At 34.4% G+C, this 21095-nt stretch overlaps 4 protein-coding genes across 12 annotated transcripts; 3 read left to right on the forward strand and 1 right to left on the reverse strand.

Moving 5' to 3' along the window:
• Positions 1 to 3368: 3368 nt before the first annotated feature.
• On the forward strand, positions 3369 to 7748 carry LOC129576273 (probable serine/threonine-protein kinase fhkB). The gene is made up of 4 exons (XM_055461032.1): positions 3369 to 3388; positions 3498 to 3575; positions 3662 to 3913; positions 3978 to 7748. Exon 4 carries the CDS (start codon positions 6898 to 6900, stop codon positions 7531 to 7533), a length of 636 nt encoding a protein of 211 aa, XP_055317007.1. The 5' UTR covers positions 3369 to 3388; positions 3498 to 3575; positions 3662 to 3913; positions 3978 to 6897; the 3' UTR covers positions 7534 to 7748.
• Positions 7749 to 8447: 699 nt separating this feature from the next.
• On the reverse strand, positions 8448 to 11773 carry LOC129576269 (gastrulation defective protein 1 homolog). Its single transcript, XM_055461020.1, has 6 exons — positions 11108 to 11773; positions 10863 to 11008; positions 10488 to 10672; positions 10210 to 10416; positions 9013 to 10127; positions 8448 to 8924 (listed from the first exon to the last, which is right to left on the reverse strand). The coding sequence occupies exons 1-6, from the start codon at positions 11217 to 11219 to the stop codon at positions 8683 to 8685; spliced, it is 2007 nt and encodes a 668-aa protein (XP_055316995.1). The 5' UTR covers positions 11220 to 11773; the 3' UTR covers positions 8448 to 8682.
• LOC129576272 (lysophosphatidylserine lipase ABHD12) lies at positions 11774 to 18093 on the forward strand. Of its 9 annotated transcripts, none has more exons than XM_055461028.1 (6): positions 11774 to 11901; positions 14551 to 14786; positions 15503 to 15899; positions 16412 to 16530; positions 16804 to 16982; positions 17107 to 18093. In XM_055461028.1, exons 3-6 carry the CDS (start codon positions 15814 to 15816, stop codon positions 17953 to 17955), a joined length of 1233 nt encoding a protein of 410 aa, XP_055317003.1. In that variant the 5' UTR covers positions 11774 to 11901; positions 14551 to 14786; positions 15503 to 15813; the 3' UTR covers positions 17956 to 18093. The 9 variants fall into 9 exon arrangements, with proteins under 9 accessions (XP_055317003.1, XP_055317000.1, XP_055317005.1 ...); XM_055461030.1 differs by lacking the exon at positions 11774 to 11901 and adding an exon at positions 12329 to 12446; XM_055461029.1 differs by lacking the exon at positions 11774 to 11901 and adding an exon at positions 13811 to 14476.
• Positions 18094 to 18224: 131 nt separating this feature from the next.
• Positions 18225 to 20463, forward strand: LOC129576270 (GDP-fucose protein O-fucosyltransferase 2). Its single transcript, XM_055461021.1, has 5 exons — positions 18225 to 18383; positions 18507 to 19269; positions 19362 to 19572; positions 19638 to 19948; positions 20068 to 20463. Exons 1-5 carry the CDS (start codon positions 18362 to 18364, stop codon positions 20225 to 20227), a joined length of 1467 nt encoding a protein of 488 aa, XP_055316996.1. The 5' UTR covers positions 18225 to 18361; the 3' UTR covers positions 20228 to 20463.
• The last annotated feature ends 632 nt before the right edge of the window (positions 20464 to 21095 follow it).

Below are 21095 nucleotides of genomic sequence, written 5' to 3' on the forward strand. Positions count from 1 at the left end.
TCAATGGCTGTATCGAGAGAAGGAAAAAAACGTAATTATATTATTTTCGCAGGAAGGCCATTTAAGCAACATTTTTTTTGCATTGATGAAGAAAAAATGTGTATTCAAATATCAAAGTTCGCTTGTTATTAGTTCATTTAGGCGGTTATTTTTAGAAGGAAAAAACTAGTTTGAATTTTTATCAAGCCTTTTAATTTAATTCCTCTTGATTATTGATAAATAAATGTGGGAAACAAACCTACAGACCGAACAAAAGAAATACGGAGCAGAATTGCGTAAATCCAAGGGGCAAATCACTTCTTTTTCGACAAATTCATTACATTTTTAATAGTTTCAATACTATTGCATTGCATTGTCATTAGTAACAATCATTACGTTTGATAAAGTTTTATCATTTCTTCTCATTGTTCTCCATTTTCCTGTGAATCACTATAAGTCAATCGTAAGTCTTCCTTAGAAAATGGGCAGAACAAAAAAAGATTTCATGGAGGAAAAAAGTTTAAAAAAATTATACGTAGAAAAAACGGATTGATGATTATAATATAAATACCAAATGATAATATCATGAATAAACTCCAAATTCTATTTCATCTAAGATAGCAAATAATGTTCATGACGATGACACTATGCAAATATGCATAAATTAAAGTAATTTCCGTCATTCCGGCTGAACTTTCTTTTCTAATAATAGCTTATACTTTAAAATGCATCGCATTCGTCGTGAGAGAAAAAACGAAATGAAATATAAATATAAATATCGTGTCGGATATATAATGAGTAAAACATGCATCACTGGTACATTTGATTTCGGCAAACGATAATTTTTTTTTTTAATTACTTTATTTGTCCCCTTAATTTGCATCAAAACAACGTGCTATTGATATTGATGATGATAAATTGATATTTTCCTATTATGCAGAGAAAAAAACAAGACGCTAGCTGGTTGAACGAATGGATTTTCTTGTTTAATTTGCGATATCAGATGACAATATCCATGCGACTCTATGTCTAGCATGCGACAGCTCATCAATTAAACAAATTAATCTTGGTGATTGCTATGATGAAGGTTTTGCTATGCATTATGCGCGCGAGTTAAGAAACCAAATGGTTTCCACAGATAAAATGTTTACAGATTTTAATAAAACAAGTGAGACAGTTGCAGAGTGCACAAGAAGTGACTTTATTTAATGCTCATACAAACTGAACTGAAAACGTCAAGTACAATTTGGTATTTATAACAAATGTAATTTGATGTGCATTTCTGGTGTAACGACTAACTTGATTCGGTGTGCATTTATTGTGTAATGATGTTTCTGTGTTAATTAAAATGTGGTTCTAAATAATAATCAATATTTGGAAATGAATCAAGTTCTTTGTTCTATTATTGAAAGTACAGATAAATCCCGTGTATCATCTCCACTTGTATTGTTTTTTACATTGAAGGGCGTTGCACGCACCTTAACATTCACAATACAAACTCAATGCGAGTGGAGACGCCTCATGAAAAATGGCACAGATTGCTAGTGCTAAGGTTTATCTGTACTTTACAAATTGATTAGCTATGTTATGGTGAACTGTGTATTAATTAAAAATTAAAATAGAAATCAAATATTACGTTACGTTAACTCTCTCCTCTCTTAGAAATGATCGTCCCTGATCATTTGATTTTTGATTTTTTTTTAACAATTTGCATTTTTTTATATTGGAATGAATAATTTTGTTTCACAATGTACAATTTTTTGAAATTTGAAATTCCCGCTGAAATTATTTTCTTCAAAGGTTTTTTGTCAATTTTATTTTTCCCTTTAAAGTTTGTCACCTCCTTTCTTATATAAAATTCTTTCAAATCCATCAACTTATCGTTGTTTTTATTATTGTTCAAATTTTGTTATTCGGAAAAGACGTATTGTAATTCCTAAAAAATGTCTTCAGTTTCTCAGGATATTAGTCAAGATCGAAGGGTTGTAACAGTGATATGATCGGCACATGAGCACCATCTCTACTGATTGCCATTATTGCCATGTAAATGAATAGAATGTCTACTTCTTCTTCTTCTTTTTCTCAACATCAATTGCATTCGACTTATGGTAACTCTACGTAATCATTAGAGGTGGCGTTACTTATGCGTATCAATTGACTTTTGCATTGGCTCTTATGTACTGTGCGTGCCTTTTTGTCAAGATATCAGTGATAAAACATTTTATTAAAAAATTGGTGACTTAGTTCAAGAAAGTAAAATTCCCATTTGTGAAAAAGTAATTTTCTATTTCAGAAGTTTTCCTAATAATTTATTCCAACATGTTATTTCATAGTTTTATTAACCCTTTTTTCCTACTTTATATTCGTGCATATTCATGTGTAAGGTAGCCGAAAAGATTTAACCATTGATTAAAAACACAGTTTTTTTGTCAAAGAACCCAATAAGGTTTTGACAACATAATTTAAATTTTTTTAAGAAAATGGTTATATTTTTGTTTCTAATAAATACGAACGTTTTTTCAAATTCTATGTCAAATTATGTGCTACAAAATCGCATATGTTCTCTTTTATCATTATTGTTTGTTTAAATCTGAGAAAAGTACAGTTATTGTTCATCGAATGCTTATGGAACTCGATGATTCAAAAGTAGTGATTTCATAACAGTCACCAAGCAATGTCTCAAAATTGTATGAATTTTCTTTACACAAATTTACTTCAATTAAGACGAACAGACATCACAGACGTCAATTACGTGCGTATATGTATGAATGGTAGCCAAATGGCAACACTGACAATGATGTCGCTGTGAGCGTGAACACTGTGTATGAAATGTCAAACTGTCATATCTATTGACTAGATCGAGAGGAGAGTATGTGAAAAAATGCTAATATATTTTGAAAGAGGAGAGTATGTTTACTGTTGATTCTATTTGCGTTAAAAGGAAGTATGTTGGCATCCCGTCTAGCCTCCGCGGTTTTTCATCGCGCACATAAAAAAGCAAATTTTATATAGAACTTTTTTTTTCTTATCATTTTTCGCACTTTTCGCAGAACTGATAAGAGATAAGAGATATTTGACTTCAGCAATGTTATAGAAGACCTCGAGTGCTACAACTTTGCCGAAGACACCAAGTTGTTATCTCTTATCAGTTCCGCGGAAACCGTGGAAAACCGCGAGGACCCGCCAAAAATGAACATACTCGCCTTTAACCATTTTTGAGTCGAAAGAAACTTACTCTTCTCTTTCATAACAAAGTCAGATGAACTTACTCTCCTCTCGATCTAGTCAATAGATATGTTCGTTCTACTTATGTTTACCTTCAACGCGTACACACGTACATTATAGCTATACTACAATGTCTTATAATCAACAAATGTTCCGGCCAATTTCAATCCAAATATTTTAAACGGTATGTAATTTTTAGGACTATATATTGTGTTGTACTGATTTGTTTTGTTCTGTTTCGTTTTGTTGTAATTTACGACTCGTAATCGTCTCTCTTTTTGTCTGTATTGCAGCATTCAATGAACTGAATATCAAAGAAGAGATTTTAATCAAGGAGGAAACGCATGTTCCTGAGGTTGGGGAAATATTTAGTATGTATAGTGGTTGTCTGATCATTTTACTATTATGAATTTGATTGCCATTAATGATGTTAACACCATTCTGATTTAAATCATAGATTTAGCAAACGAGTATTCAGAAAAAATCAGCTATCATGATTCGGTTGTCTTGAATACTATGGTTGAATTACAAGCAGTAGCGAATGCGATGGCCCAACCTAACGGAATATCACTAACTAATGCTCAAGCAATGGTCCGAGCGAGCAAAAAATTTATAAAAAATATGAAGCAGATATTGAAACATGCCAAAACTTATGAAGAAGGAATGTATATCGCCCCAGACTATGATCTACAAGATGAAACGAAGATCTGTATGCATTATTTGGATTAGTAATAATATTTGAATTGATTTATGAAAATGCTTTTTATTCCCAGGCTCCCTTGGGTGGTATGCACGGATGATACGTCAAACTCTAGCTCAAGGAGCACACATTGGTAATGCCATTAGACTATATAATGGTTCTCCCCCTGGATGTATTTCCGTTCTTGGTACGCAATTAGTTCCCAACACAAAATTATTGTCAGCATTACGTACGCATGCTCGGGCTCGTTATCCTAATTACAATAATTACATTATTGTATAATGACGTCGGTTCTGACACTAACAATGAATTTTTAAAATTTAGTTTCTCTAATTCATGCCAGCCTCTTAATTTTAAATCATGTTTTTGGTTAATGTATTGGAAATAAGCGAAAATTTAACAGTATGAAGATATTTGTAAAAAAATATCGCAAAATATTTTAAAGAAATGCATGAAACTCTACTGGCTATCGCTAATAACATTGCTTTTTATTTCATTATTTCACCTTAATTATTTTTCTTTATTTTAAACTTTGATATTGTGTTCATTTTCCAATGAGCTAGAATTTTATTTGAAATACTCAGGTAACCAGGTAGATTTTGTTTTATGTTGATTGTTTTAAATAAAATACTTTTGAATTTTTTATCCAATAAATGAACGTAACATTCTGCGGCAAAAAATTGGAGATCACCACGTGTGAAAGAAAGAATGAAGGAAAGAACTAAAATTTGATGAATAATTTCCGCTAATTAGATACGTGCATATTCCTTTGTATGAGCAGGAAAGAAAAGGAAATATTTGAGACGAAACTGAATCTATAATTGAATGAACAAATTTGACTGGCTGAACTTTCTTTTCTAATAATAGCTTATACTTATTAAAATGCATTGCATTCGTCGTGAGAGAAAAACCGAAATGAAATATAAATATAAATATCGTGTCGGATATGTAATGAGTAAAACATGCATCACTGGTACATTCGATTTCGGCAAACGATAATTTTTTTTTGAAATTACTTTATTTGTCCCCTTAATTTGCATCAAAACAACGTGCTATTGATATTGATGATGATAAATTGATATTTTCCTATTATTAGACGCAGAGAAAAAAACAAGACGCTAGCTGGTTGAACGAATGGATTTTCTTGTTTAATTTGCGATATCAGATGACAATATCCATGCGACTCTATGTCTAGCATGCGACAGCTCACCAACTAAACAAATTAATCTTGGTGATTGTTATGATGAAGGTTTTGCTATGCATTATGCGCGCGCGCGTACGCTCTAACGATTGCGAAAAAAAACCCATTCGAAATTCGTAGAAACCCATTGTACTATATTGTGTTGTGTGCGCGCATAACATTTGCCTCAGTCTATTTTGGACTTTTAAATCCAACTGATTAAAACCAAATTAATGACAATCAATACAAAAACAACAACAAAACTAAAGCAACTATAACTGATACCACCAAGATGGGCAAGAAGTGAGAGATAGAAAAGATAGAAGAAAAGAAAAAATAAACTCATTGCGGTTTGATTCCATTTAAATGCCTCGAATACACCCATGCCGAAACAAAGCCGCGGCATACGGCAAGAAAAATATCACAACGCTTCATACGTAAAGCATTCATTGGTTTGGGTTTTTCCAGATTTTACAACTGAGCGACGCATGGAAACACATCGCTTGTGTATATGTTTTGTTTTTGCTACGCTTCGTTTATGTTTTTTCATGAACCGCAGAACGAGCTGAAACATTGTGCTCTTTTTTATTGTCACACGTTTGCTAAACTATATTCATAAAAATGCACTTTTGATTGGAGATTTAATGACAAAGTATTGGAATCGGTCCGATTTGATCACGATATGTTAATAAGTTTTCAGACACCGAATATAGGGTTTTTTTTTAACATTCTATCTCTAGAAAGATCTCTCTCTCTCTCTCTCTCTCTCGACTGATCGAATGCGAGAGAGAAACTTCAATTACGACGTCATTTTGTGCAAAGTACACAGAATCCCAAGCTGTAAATTCGCGCGCTTACTAATAACAACAATAATCAAAGAGAAAAACAAGCACAATCATATTGTTTACAAATTAGGCAACAAGCGATGATTCTGTCGCACGCATTGTTACAAAAACCCGGCATTTTATTGATGACTAAGTCTCTCATCCCAAGTTGCTGCATGCTTGTTTGTTCGTTTGATAAGAAACGAATAGAAGAAACAGAAGCAATTCCGGAAAAAAAAAACTGTTGCGACGTCGATGACGACGCATGGGGAAAAAGAATGAAATTCTGTGCATGTAGGATGACTTGGTGTGTTAATGGAAGCAAAACGTAATTGGTTTTCTGGTGAGTGTTTACACCATTGTAGTCATCCTCACACTCACTCACTCACACACACACATACATACATGCCGATAAACAATCGGCTGACGAAACAAGTGAACAGTCGAAATGAATAATAATGCCTAGTAAATAGAGTCAAGATAGTGCAAATCTTTATGGAGTGATTTTTTTTCAAAGTACAGATTACCCGAAACCATTACTGGATTTCGTAAACTAATCTGAGAAAAGACAAAAAACAAACTATGTAGAAATGGCCTAGAACCTGTAAGAGATTAACGAACACTCAAAAGGTAGTTCATTTATGATGCGGCTGCAGTATAGATGATTTGGAATGCGAAATGTTCGGGAGCGAGTATGTGGCGAAGGTGTGTAAGTGTGTGTAAGTGGCAGTGTTAGTGCGCAGCGTATCTCTCTCTCCCCAAACAAACCGTTCGCATAAATATCTTCGGCACTGTAGCCAATTCAGTCAGTTGATCAGAAGCACAACAATCGTTCGCAACATTGTTTTGATCTCAGAAAATTTTGTCACTCTTTCGAAGATCATTTGTGATCGTTACAAAATACAAAAACATTCAATAAAAAAAAGAAAGTGTTTTTTTTTTTCAAGTTGAAAAAAAGAAATTGTCATAAATTTAAAACAAAAATCATCATGTCGTTCCTATTCGTAATTTTTGCTTCAATGTTGATTGCTGTCAACGCTCAACGATCACCGTACGCTGGATCACGTCCAGGAGCTGGATATAAGGATAGATTTGTTCCACAGAGCAGCACTGCAATCACGCCTGATGTCAACGACCGTTTGGGTGAATCGAGTAGCACTGGCGGAGTCACCACAAGCACTGATCGTTTGCCATACGATGCATACGGTGATGCGCAGATCGTCAATCACTGGAACAGTTTACCAATTGATCAACGACCATTCTGGATTGTAAACCAAGCACATATCGAAGCGCATCGTGGTACACCTGGACGCCCAGCTGCTGGATCTGTTGCTGCTGCACCAATAAACGGCGGTGCTGATGATGTTATCAATCGTTTTGGATCAAACGGTAATAATGTAATTCCAAACTTGAACGCACCATCAATCCAAGAAGTCGTCTATCCCAGCAACATTACAGAAGATGAAAGACTCCAAATGGAAATTCAATTCTTGCAAGATCGTCTCCAAGCCTTGCAGGAACAGCAACGTCGTCGTCAACCACAAAATGGTCAACAACAGCAACAACAGCAGCAGCAGCAACAACAACCACAGCAACGACTAATTCAGCAACGGCGAAATTTCTAAGCAAAACATTCCGGAATTCAATGAACGAAGCACAACACATTTTTATTTCTTAAATCGTGATTTTATTAGCGATACACAATACACATACATTTTTTTTCTTCCTATTTTGGCATTTACGCAAAAGAACATTCGAATGTTTTTTCTTTCCTGTTAATTATTTTATCTATTTATATTAAAATAACGAAGTTCCAAATCGGAATTTCCTTACACAAAAACCACAAATCGTTTTAATCTTCATCATACTTTTTGGCGCTTTTTCACGGAGCTGAAAATAGCATCATTTGATTAGTGAATGCCAATTTTTTTTTTTGTGACAACGAAAAGGTTAAAAAATGTAATCAAAGCAGTAATGCTATTGGCGGCGTTTCTGTTTTCCGTCCTTCGTTATCGAAAAGAACCGTTAGCCTTGATTTGACGGTCAATGCTTTTGATCTGTTTTTGTTTTTCCAGTCTAGCTGATGTTGATACGAGTCAAGAAATGGGAAGAACATGAAAAAGCACTTGAAAATAAAAAAAAACAAACCCTATCTGAAGACTTTATCGGTCCGACAGATTCAATCACATTTCTCGTAGGCAACCGACTGTTTTTTTTTTAGCTTTTTAAAATGATTCTTTAAATGAACACACGAGGAAAGGAGAATGGAAAAAAAACACTTTTCGTATTGTAACTTCTAGTTCTATATTCTCTAACGTGTTTTGCAACTTTTTATTACGCCATACCAAACAATACAGAATGTCGACGATTCGCACACTCCAGTCACACATGCTCTTGTTTCCATTGAAATTGCAATTATTATCTGAACAATGTATGATCTAGCATCTTTGATGCGGTTTCATTTCCGGTTAAATGTGTAACCTTTGAAACGGATGACGATAGATTGGAAAAGGAAGGATAAGAAGAAATAAGCCAGTCATTTGTGATTTTTCTGTACACAAATATTTATCTCACAAACATCTTTACAATAAAAGTTACATTTATTCCATAGATTTCACATGAACTAGAAGCAAACCTTGTTAGCTAGTTAGATAGACAGTCTTTATTCTAATTTACTAATTAATGACATGATTTTTCATTAAAGCAAATCTGGAAATTGTTGCTCTGTATAAAATGAGCAAAAATAGAATATAATGATACTGAATAGTTTAAATTTATGATTGTTTGGGTTTTTTCGCTTCAGGTTCACCTTCGGTGGTTTCGGTAGAGCTGTAGATGGCTTTTGGCTGCGTTTTTGAGTATGCCGGCGCAATCCAGTATGGATCTTCCTCGGCTTCTTTTGCATATTTCAAGATTGCCTCACGCGGATCTTGATCGTCTTCCACTCGCTTACTTAAACCCAAGTTTCGAATAACGTACGAGCTCAACGTACCACCAGATGATGCAACTCGACCACCTATGAAATGAAATGAATTTAAAAAGTTTTAGAATAATTCGAATGGATTAAAACAAATTTGAATTCGTGAAGAAGAAATATGTTTTACCTTGACCACTTGTGATTGGTAAATCTGGTCGTCGTGATTTAACCGGATCCAGTCGATCTTTTTCCATCTTCTTCCTTGACGATCGTGATTTCTCCTGTCTAAACATTGGCAATGCATGTGGTGTAATAACTTGTGAAATGCCACCAATTTCAGCATGCTTTTTCTTACGATACGTTTTGGTGACACAAAGCTTAGCGCCACGGAAACTGCGCTTTTCATCATAATAACATTTAATGGATCCATCGCCACAACCAACAAATATTTGATTTAATTTTGGATGCCATAACGTTTTGATTACATGCGCTTCGGTCACGCTAATTCTATTAACCAATTCAAATGTGTTTGCATTGTAAAGGACCAACTGTGATTGATTTTCCGGGCTGTAATCTTTCGGCAAACATTGACTGGTAACAACGAGTCTATCATCTGGACTGAAACAACAATCGGTCGTGTCATACCGTGCGTATAAATCATCAAAAATATGCAATGGTTGTTTGAGTGCACGCATGTCCCAGATTTTCATGGTCTCATCCAATGATCGTGACAGTAATTTGTTTCCCGCATACGAGAACTGTATCGATGATATTTCGCTACCCTTCTGATGTGCCTGTCGAATGCAATGTGTCGTACTGACGAATGTTTTGCGTGTGTCCCACATTTGAATGGAACCATCAACACAACCGGTGCCCACGAGCGTTGCATCAGGTGTGAATGCACATGAATTTGGCACCGTTTTCAGGCCACCTTGGCTACGCACTTTTATTATTATTTTGTGATGATTTTTATTTGTCACATCCCAAATGCGTAGCGTTGAGTCCATGGCACTGGTTAGAAATTCACCTTTTTGATGCGGATGCCATGCACCGGACATTAACTGAGCTGTATGACCTTTTGTACGTGACATATCGGCTATGTACTGATCACCCTTTACACATTCTAATTTTTCAAAACCATCACGATCCAATACTTTTGCCTGCGAATTTCCCGATACGATCAGGATCATATCACCCGTAACACTGTAGCATAAAGCTCGAATTGGATAGTTTTCGGCCGGGTTCAATGTACGAAAGCTGCGCATTGACGTATCCATACCGGCAAAATTCCAAAAGCAAAGGCTGTTAATGAGAAAGTCTTAATTCGATTAATTTCAATGAACAACCAATGTCGATGTACTAATGACCAGTGCTGAATTCTAACCTTGAATCTATGGATCCAGATGCCAAACGAGCCCCAGATGGATCACTGGCCAATGCCAAAACCGATCGAGTTCCATGTACCATTGTCACTTCATGCGAGGCTGGAATTCGATTTGCCAAACCAACATTTGATTCATCATCGTCCTCTGAATCGCTCAGGTCATCATAACTGTCGGCTGACTCATTGTCATCGGTTTTCTTCTTTGTTCTGACAATTTAAAAGAACGTTTTTTAATTATTTTTAATTGTTTTTAAATTGATCGCGATTTCTATACATACTTTGAGGTCTGTTCTGTTGGTTGGAAATCTTTCGGTGGCAAAGGTCCGACGACATCATCATCGTCATCATCATCACTATTGCTACTATCTGATGCATTTTCGTTGGCCTTTCCGTCGGTTTTTTGTTCCGAACTGGTGCTTGTTGATGAAACGGTAGATTTTTCACGTGCCTTCGCAATTTCTTTCTACAATGTATGAACAATTCAAGAAAAAACATTAGCTAGGTCCAGAGAGAGAGAATATATTGCGCTTGTTTGGAACAACAACAAAAACGGAATATACATAAACATATTTATGTCTTGTTCATCATACAACAAATATGAACAAGAACAACAACAAAAATATTTATCAACCAATAGAAAAAAAAAAACTCACAGTAATATCAAAAGATTTGGCGCGTCGTCCAAATTCTGAGATGCCCATTATGTCTTTGACTTGTTGACTCTCTGCATCATCGAGAGCTAGATCTTCGATGGCATTGTTGATTGAATTTCTCTCTTGCTTTCCAAATGTTCCAAAGCCTAAATGAACAAATAAAAATAACAGTTATCATTTTCATTTCACGTCCAAAAATAATTAATGCATCGATAGCCAAAGCAAAAACATTGTCAAACGTTAACCTGACGTTGGTGCGACTTCAACTTTGTCTTCTGCTGGTTTATTTGTTTCGATTGGTTCATCCTTTTTAACGTTCAGTTGAATTTTTCCAAAGGTTATCTTTGGTTTATTCATTTTTCGCCAAATTTAGCACTCAATTCAAGATGAAAAAGAAACTATGAAACTTCCCCGGAAAATTGGAAAACAAATTTACTCAATGTATTGCGTATGAAACAGTACGTTGTTCGCATAAATACAAACAAATTTCGATTTACGTCAAATGTATTTGTCATAACATAACCACACATTTGGAGTGGTGTCAGTGAAGAGAAGAAACAAACAGTATTACTTTATAAAATGACAACGGCTCAAAATTTGAACTGCGAACATTTCGCATGAAATTGATTTTAATTTATCATTGAAATGTAATTGATTTAATGTGTCTTTGGTAGAAAAACTAATGAACGGTTGATGTTTTCGTTTCAATTTATAGATATATTCTCATCTAATTCATTTTTCTTAGCAAATTTCACTTAAATTACATTTATCTTCAAAAATTTAATTTTTTTTTCATTTAAACTGCATTTTCAATTAGAATAAAAAAGATAGACAGTCTTATCATTGTTTTCTTTTTTGTTAACATTCACATTAAATTGCAAATGTAATAGTTTATCGGGTAATACTGGTTGTATCTGTCATGGCATAACCTCAAAGGCAGTTGAATCGATAAAGAGAGAGAAACAAAAATTGACGACGACAGTTCATTCAATATATCGTTCAAGATCGATATTCAACATAACAATGTGCCATTGACAAGGTAAACTAAAGTTTAAAATTCTGAATAAAACAAATAGAAACGGTGTTGGATTCGATTCGAATGGGGACATAAATTCAATGAGCATTTGGTACTGCTAGTCGATATAAACAAAACACAGCTGATCGACGGGTATTCATCCTTGAATATGAATTCCGTTCAAAAGGCGATCTAGAAAGTATGTAGCATGAGTTCGTATGTAAGGAGTGTGTGTATGAGTGTCCTGAGTAAAAATATATACCATAATTATTGGTGTGTTAGCGAGAATGACGTATGATTCAAGAAAACTATGACAACGAGCCAGCAACCAAAGCACATGAACAAAACAACAACATCGACAATAAAATGTATATGGTAGTTGTTGTGTGCACGCTACCAGCATTTTATTCCGTTGTTTTTTTTTTTTATCTTTTACACTTGTCAATAGTAACAACATTTTGAACTTTGAAACACATGCATTGATCGTTCGCATCCAGTGGTCACTTTATAATCGTCACGCTCAAATCCGTTGTGTGCATATCGTGTTTATGAGACAGTGGATTTTGTTTGTACGTTTCAATCAATTACATTGTACAGTTGTTTCTTTTGTTTCTGTTTACTTTTATGTGTGCACTGCCCAGTGGTTGAACCATACAAAGTGACCGAGTCACACAGTTGCATTACAACTGCACCGTCAAAACAATCGTTTTTCTTCTCTCTGTATTTGTGTGTTTGTGCCCGTTTAAAAGTGTATTCCAATTTCTCAGTTGATTTCAATATATAGAGAGAAAAAAAACCGCGAATAATAAGTGCTCATTGTTTAATTACAAATACAATACAATACAATAATTAATTGATCTGATTTTCTGAATTAACACATCCCACCAGCCTGTTGTGTACACTATTGACCCACATTGGAAATCGATTCATTCATATATTCTTCATGTTGTCGTTTCTGTTAAATTTTCTCTCAAAACCGCGACGTTAAATATCGTGTGCCTACAGATCGATATTCGACCAGATATTTTCCACCTAACAAATTATTTTGGAATCCATTGGCCACATATTTCCGTGGCTTGCGTGTGTTCTATTTTTTTTTTGGGGTAATTTATTACCAACATATTCGTTGATATTCCTCAGTATGTGATGATTAGAAACAAACAAATTATTAAACAAGCTTGAAATCGTACAGAATTCTCGGCTTTTTTTTCTGCAGTATCAGTGGTTTTTTTAATATTTTTTTTTAAGGTGATTGTTTATTCGCTGTTGTGTTCAGTTATCACTCTAGCTTATGTCTGAAAATAGTGTTGTGTGGAGAAGAAAAATTAGCAAATCAACTCAATCTGTTTACATTTTGATGACAAACTATTAAATGCTTAACGTATAATTGATGTAAATAGTTGTTCAAATTATGTAATTGTATACAATGTATACGATCTATTGAAGAGTTCATTTTAATTGAAGAGACAAGTTCAAAAGGAAGTTTCGACAATTATTAACAAATATTTTCAATTAAGTCGAAACGAAAAAGGTTAAATTTTTTCGTTAAATGAAAATTATATATCTTGATCATATGATGAACTGCATGAATTCAATTCTTTGAAACTTGACATCGGTTTATTCAATTTGGAAATTAAAGAATAAATTGCAGACGATAGGACAGTTTAGTCAGTTAAAATTGAGAACATTGGAAAATCAAGCTTTTTTTTTCTCTGTAGTATCTCTCCCTCTAGTCGACCCATTAAGTATTTTTTTTTTTGTCTATTCTCTACAGCATTTAACAATTTGAACCGGTTCATCATTGATTATTATCAGAAGTCAAGCTGAGAATATTCAAGCGATTTTGAACAAGCAATTCTTAACTGATCGTTAAAGTTCAAATTTTTTTCTTCTAAAACAGCATATTCAGCATCTTTTTGAGATTTGAATAATTCGTTAATCAAAAGAAAAAAGAAGAATTCAATTTAATAGCAAGAAAAGAAAAAAAATATACATTTTATAAGTCAATCTAAGTTAAAAGCAATAACTCATCAGAATCAAAAATTAAAAGTGAAATATCATTGCAAATTATATATATCCGTATTCTATTCAGATGTGTTATGTACGACGGAAACCCATTTTGAATATTTCAGAGCCTACTAATTACAGTTATCGTAGAATAAAATGCTGAGCCATAGAAATGTGTTAATTTTGTTTTGTTCAAACTAAAATTGAATGATAAACTTTGTACATACTTTGTTTGAATAAGATTTATCGGAAAATAGCGTAGCAGAGTGAATGTCGGGCAAGGTCTGTGGCTTGTGTCGTTGGACCGGAATCAAGTTAACTTAATACAAAAATACCGAACTTGTTTTCCCCCGGAACAAAAACAAAAACAATATCCAATGAATTCATTGTGCGTTTATGTTATTTTGCTTCTGTCAATGGGAAAACGTCATAACATGACGTACACGAAAAGCAGGCAGTCGAATCGCTCAAATCATAAAGCTGGTCATTGTTTTCATTGTTGAATTTATTCTAATCAAGTGCTCAGTTTGTGTTGTCCATTCGAGTCTGCAGTGAGATAAAATGCAACATTGTCTGCATTCCGGCGGAAAAAGTGCAGCACATTTTAATTTTGTCAATCGTAATCGAATAATTATTTTGGTTTTCGCATCTCTTTCTTTATTTCAGTTGATTCTTCTTTCAAAACGAAAGAAATGACAATATTTACAAATTGGCAATAAAACAAAAACCAAATCTGAACGAGGCCTGCTTATGTGATTGACGTGTAAATGACCGGGACTATAAACAGTGAGCTTTTTTCTGCTTAAGCAAAAAGAAGAGAACGAATCAATTGTTTTCCATTTTAAGTCTAACTTATGTCCAACGACCATGAGTGTGATATCAAAACGACGCTTTATCAAAAGGTGATACAAACCCCTTTTCACTTTTCACCATTAACATACCTTCCCTTTTATTCAATGCTTTTCGGGCATTTTTTTTTTTTTTTGGATAAGTTTGCTTCCTAATTTTAACAAACTGTGAGAACCATTTGTTTAGTGATTGCGATTGTGTGACAATAGTTTAAAGTGTGTGTGTTTGAATCAAATGCCTTCTCATAGAATCAGTTCCCTTCAATGGCAATAGTGTACAACAATTTGAATGCTAAAATTTTAATTCTTTATCTGCCTCGCTCTCTATCTATCAATAAAATGTAAAATCCGAAGCTGGTACAAACAGTGATTTGTAATTGAATATTTTCAGTTCCAATTATTATCGGACGCGCATTTTCTGCGCCAAATCAACCATGAATCCTAACTAAATTTTATCGCCGTAAACTTATTCTTAGAGAATTAGTTTCAAGGAGAGCACGAATCACGCTTATCAACCTTTATTTTTTGTTATTTAATGTCGAACCGAATTTTATGCGAAAATTTCAAGTGCAAGTTCGTGTAAAAACGCAATAAAATTTTGTTTACGGTATCTTTTTTTTTTTCGCTGATTATCATTTGATCGTTTGCGAGAAAAAAATGTCGATGTGTAAAATTCATTGTAAAAAAAAAATTACACACGAAAACTTATAGATTGATTTCGATGTCTTGATTGTAAAAACGGCTCATTTTTTTTTCTCCTTCTTCTTCAGAGAATAAGTAGACACTGGACTATTTTCAATAGTTTTACTGCGTTTTTACTTCGACAATAACACTGAACGTAGTTAAAGGGTTTGCACAATGTTTCTTCTAATTTCGTGCAACTAAAACAATTTTTTTAATGGATTTTCTTTACGGAAATTCAACCGCAGACCATCATCGGCTGGCAGAATGTAAGCTTCTCAATATGCCATAAAATTCAAACAAGCAGAACAAAATAAAACGATCGATTAGGAAATAATTGAAATATAGAGAATATTCAAGAGAAAATAATTAAACACATACAAAACCAAAGAAAAAGAAAATGTTGGATTCAAATCGCATATTGAAAGATGTGCTTGCCTCTGCAATCATTCCTGGACTTTTCGTTGTATTGTGGTTATTTGGGTTGTAAGTAATTTGTAGTTTTCCCACCATCTATTCCACTCATCACATGTGCATTTAGGTGGATTTACATTCTTTTAATGGCAAAATGGGAGGACGTGTCAACTGTAGTTTATCGATCTATTTCTTTTTCAAATGGCGTTCGTTGTCATTTTCCTTGATATTCATCGGAAATTCAAACATAAATCATTTGGTTGTTCATATAGAGAAAAAAAAAATGGGTTTCAATGTTTGATTTTACGAAAGTCTATAACCGAATAGTGTTCTGATAGAAATTCAATATTTCAACCACCTAACGATATTTTCGATAGAAACAGTTGTAATACGAGTAGAAAGCTAAACAGCTAGCTCACAAAGTAAACAGATGGCACGTCCTCACGGTATTTTCCCCATCATTTTCGAATGATTTAATATAAATACACGATAAAACACTTTCAAATTAACTTTGGAATTTTTTTTGTTTTTCTCTCTCTCTCTCTCTCTCTCTCTCTCTCTCTCGTTGATTTGTACATTTTCAGAATATCCATTGCGACGCTGAAACTATGTTTAATTGGAAGCATTATCATATTTATTGTGTTACCATTTATTTATAAGTATTCGCCAGTATTGCAGCGTGGCGTTCTATTTTTAACATTCAGTAAGTACAATTTTCCACCACAAATTGATTCGTATCACGCGAATGCCATGGAAATTGAACACACGTTCATGCATGGCGTTTTTTTTTCTTCTCTTTTCATATTTTCATGCTTCATATTGATAATTTATTATTGACCTTAAGTCAATAAATAGAATTTCAGGTGAAAATAGCTGTTGAGTTGAAGAAATCGTTGGGTGTTAAATAACGAAAAATTGTTTTTATCGTTTCATTCGTTTCATAAATTATACTCTTTTTCGTCTTAATCATTTGCAGTTGCACATCCATCCACCTCAGTATTAAAATCACCCGCAGATCTTGGCCTATATGCAACTCGCAATTTTTATATTAAGTATCGCGATAACGTTGAAGACAAGAATGTGACACTTGGCGTTTGGCATATACTACCGAACTATATAGCTCAAAAGTTTGCCAAAGAGCTCGGAGTGAAGAAGGTAAATCAAAATCATTTAAATAAATTTTTTTTTCATTCGTAAGAAAGTTTTGAAATCAAACGTAGAGAAGAAATAATCTTTACTATGTAATCCACCCTGTTTTTTTTGTTTGTTTTGTTTTCAGAGTGATGTGAAGCCATCAAATAAGACAAAGCACCATCTGGTGAAATACGATCAATCAATTGAAGCCATCGAGAGTCAAATCCGAAATGAATTTCCAACCATCACCGAGCAAAATAATGTGGAATTTTATGAGCGAATGCTTCATGTTGCGGGTGCTAAAATTGTGTTCTATATGCATGGCAACAGTGGATCAAGGGCGGCATCACATCGAATTGAATTGTATCAAGTGTTAAGAGAGCAAGGTTACCACGTGATTTGTTTTGATTACCGTGGCTATGGTGACTCATTACCAGCATCTCCGACCGAGACGGGCCTCGTGAACGATGCTATCGCTGTATACAAATACATTACAAGTGTAACAACCAATCCGATATTCGCCTGGGGTCATTCACTTGGTACCGGTGTTGGTTGTCATACTTTGGCCAAACTCAAGCAGCTGAACATATTTGGACCAAGAGTTTTGGTGCTAGAAAGTCCATTCAATAATATACGCGATGAAGTGCGTGAACATCCTTTTTCACGCTTTTTCCGTCACTTGCCATGGTTCGATTACACCATTGTCGATCCAATGTTCGAAAATAAACTACGATTTGAGTCAGACAAACACGTCTCAACATTCCCACAACCGCTTATGATTTTGCATGCTGTTGATGACCTCGTAGTGCCATATAAATTAGGCCATAAATTATACCTGTGGGCATTGGATAAGCGACATAAATCTTGGGGCCCCGTTGAATTCCATCGATTCGACGCGGACAGCGGCTACGGCCACAAATTCATTTGCCGCGCACCCGAATTGCCGGACATTTTCAATAAATTCTTCGAAACATACGGCAATGAAATCTATTAGAATCCTTTATATATTCTATCGAATCGATTTTTAGTATATTTATTTGTTGTAATTGAAATCAAAATGACTGCTGAATGGCCTTTCTAAATTGGTTCAGAAAAATAAATAATAAAAAAATAAATCCAAAAAGAAAACCAAGCAATAAATCGTTTTTTTCATTTAACCGAATAAATACGAAATATGTTATAAACAAGGTCAAATCTGGATCTATGGATCTGCTTATCGACACACACGATCTGCTTACTGTCGAGAGATAGAAGCGCAGAGTAGAACAGAACAGAGAAGCAGAACTGTCAACGTCGTGTTATTATCAAAGCACCGGTTTGACTTTTGTGTACACACAACAAATAAGCACATTTCTTTTTTATGACTACAACTGAAGAGGAGGATGTGACTGGATAGAGTGATGAGGCCACAAAAATTATTGGGTAAGTGTGTGCCGTCATCCTCTGTGCATATAATTATTGATTTGTTTTGTCACCCTTTTTTGTCTATCAAAAATTGACGAATTTTATTGTTGGCTATTGTTTGTTTTTTGTTCCTTTTCGCAGGAGTTGTGATATTTGTGACCGTTCATTTGTTGGTTATATGCGTGAATGCCAAAAAAGTGCCTCCCCAAATCAAACAACCATTAACGTGCCAGTACAAAGATTTTTTTTATTCTCATTTTTATTGTGATAATTCCGATAAGCCGTCAATTTTTGGCGACGCTACACACAACATTAACAAATGTGCACAATTTCAAGCTAACAACAGTGCACCAGTAATTTTTCTACTATACGATGTCAATTCGGTGGAAGGATTCAATTTGCGTCGTGATGTGTATATTCGCATGGCCGTTTTCCTGAAATCTCTACGCAAACGACACAATTATGTCAATTCATACTTGGTATTGCCACCATTCTATCAATTGTACCATTGGAATTTAGTCACCCCATATCGTTACCGAAACAACGAAGTCAACGATGACGACATCATGTTTTGGAATCATTTTTTCGATCTGGACAGCATAAAACGATACACGTCGATCATCGATTTGTGGGAATATTTCGAGATTATGCGTGATTGCCACGGGATGAAATCACACATAGTGATTGACAATGTATTCCATTTGCAACATTTTGAGAGCATGTTTCAGAGTGGTAAATTCGAGGAGAAGTTCGAGGTACAAACCAACTGTGATCGTGATTCATTCCGAAACCGTGGACAATTCCTTAGTTTGTACAGCAATTTTAGCATTCGGCATACGCATTGCGTTGAATTTCAGGGCTCAGCTGGACTCTTATATAATCTGCTGCAAAAATACCCAAAAAGGTAAGGTAAACAGATAGCTTTGTGAGTATGAGAGAGGCAAAACTAGTTCGTCTATGTAGATGTCGATTTTGATTGTTTATTTGCTGCAAAAGATATGGTGCAAAAACGTATTCGATTGCAATGTTGAATGCTGAAACTGTTCTGCATGATTATTGGGGCGGTGCCGAATACTGGATGGCAAGGCGATCGATGCGATTCAATTCATATTTGGTGGAAATTGCTGATGCATTTCGAAGTGATATCTTCAACTCGACCGATGAATTCGATGGCACTAAAAAACCGAGTGACTGGAGAAATGAGACGGTAATTCCAAGCGATTCCAGTTCAAATGCATAACCAAATTATCTATTTTTAATTTTTCATTTTAGGAACATCGCAATGCAAAAGGTGGAAGTTATGTATGTGGTCATTTAAGACGAGCGGATTTTGTTCAAGGAAGAGAAGAGACAACACCATCACTTCGATCAGCCGCAACACAAATTTTAGTCAAGCTGAAAGAGTTGCACATAAAAAATGTGTTTGTGTCCAGTGATTGTACGGGGCAGGAATTCCGTAGTTTCAAATCATTCTTAAGTAGATATCGTGTCACAAAATTCATGCCATCGTCCATGGAGGAACGTGAACGATTGAAACCTGGTGGCATTGCCATTATTGATCAAATTATTTGCTCCCATGCTAGGTGAGCTATCAAATCGTTTATACAAATTTCAAATATCCCCAAAATTCATCCATTATTTTAATGCATTAATACTCGGTTGATTGATCAATCAATTTTTTTTTTTTTTTCATCTTGAATAGATATTTCATCGGGAGCTATGAAAGTACATTCACATACCGAATTTATGAAGAACGTGAAATAATGGGATTTCCCACCGAAACCACGTTCAATACATTTTGCAAGTCATCACACGAGACAGAAAAATGTTCACGTAATTCCATTTGGCCAATTGTCTATTGAATTTGCCTACATAGATGAAAGTTAAAGAGAAAATGAATTCGGATGAAGTAGAATAATACAACAATTGAATCAGAGTCATCATAAGTTAACAAAATCTCATTAGTAGAATTAAATAATTTGGAAAAATAATGAGAAATGTTGCTTTTTTTTTAGATTAGTACCAACAGTAGATGTATCAAATGAGCCTAATAATTTAGATAATAAAATAGTTGTTGAAATTTGTAGTTTAAAAACAATTGATGTCTTTTTATGTGTTATCAGAACTGCGTCTACGAAAATATCGTTGGTTTTTGGAAAATATACAATAAACTGAACTGGTAGATATCAAAAATGCCATCATAAAAGCTCAGATAAATTTCGTTTCGATTTCCATGGAATTGTTTTGAAAACCAATATTTCAGGTGGAATCGGAAAAAGAATTCGGACGGAACTCAGAGGACATATGAAATGCTGGGAATGATTCCTAGGCTTAACTGTTTTCAACAAATTTTCGTCCTTTGAAAGTTCTTCGAAAAAATGTCCAATAAAAATTGCATCATTTCATTTTTTTTGGAAAGATATTTCCTCCCACTGGAGGCACACACTCGTGTAGTACTCTAAAAAATTTGTTGGATGTATACAATGGGTACAATAAACTACTGAAGGTAGACTACACTATTTTGTTGTCAGTAAGAAACACATTTTATAGAAGATGTATGTTCGGTTTTCTAAAGAAATTACAAATTTATGACATCTGATTCCGCAATGCTTCATTCTTCAAGAAAAGAAAAGAAATAAAATGGATGGATGGATGGTATAAAGTCAAGAGAATGTATTTGTCGCACAGTGGCGACAGTTGCTTTGTATCTTTTTGCACAAACAAATTTGT

The sequence above is a fragment of the Sitodiplosis mosellana genome, unplaced genomic scaffold (genome assembly GCF_009176505.1).
Source record: "Sitodiplosis mosellana isolate CC-2019 unplaced genomic scaffold, AAFC_SMos_1.0 Smas_scaffold_6181, whole genome shotgun sequence".
Lineage (NCBI taxonomy): Eukaryota > Metazoa > Arthropoda > Insecta > Diptera > Cecidomyiidae > Sitodiplosis > Sitodiplosis mosellana.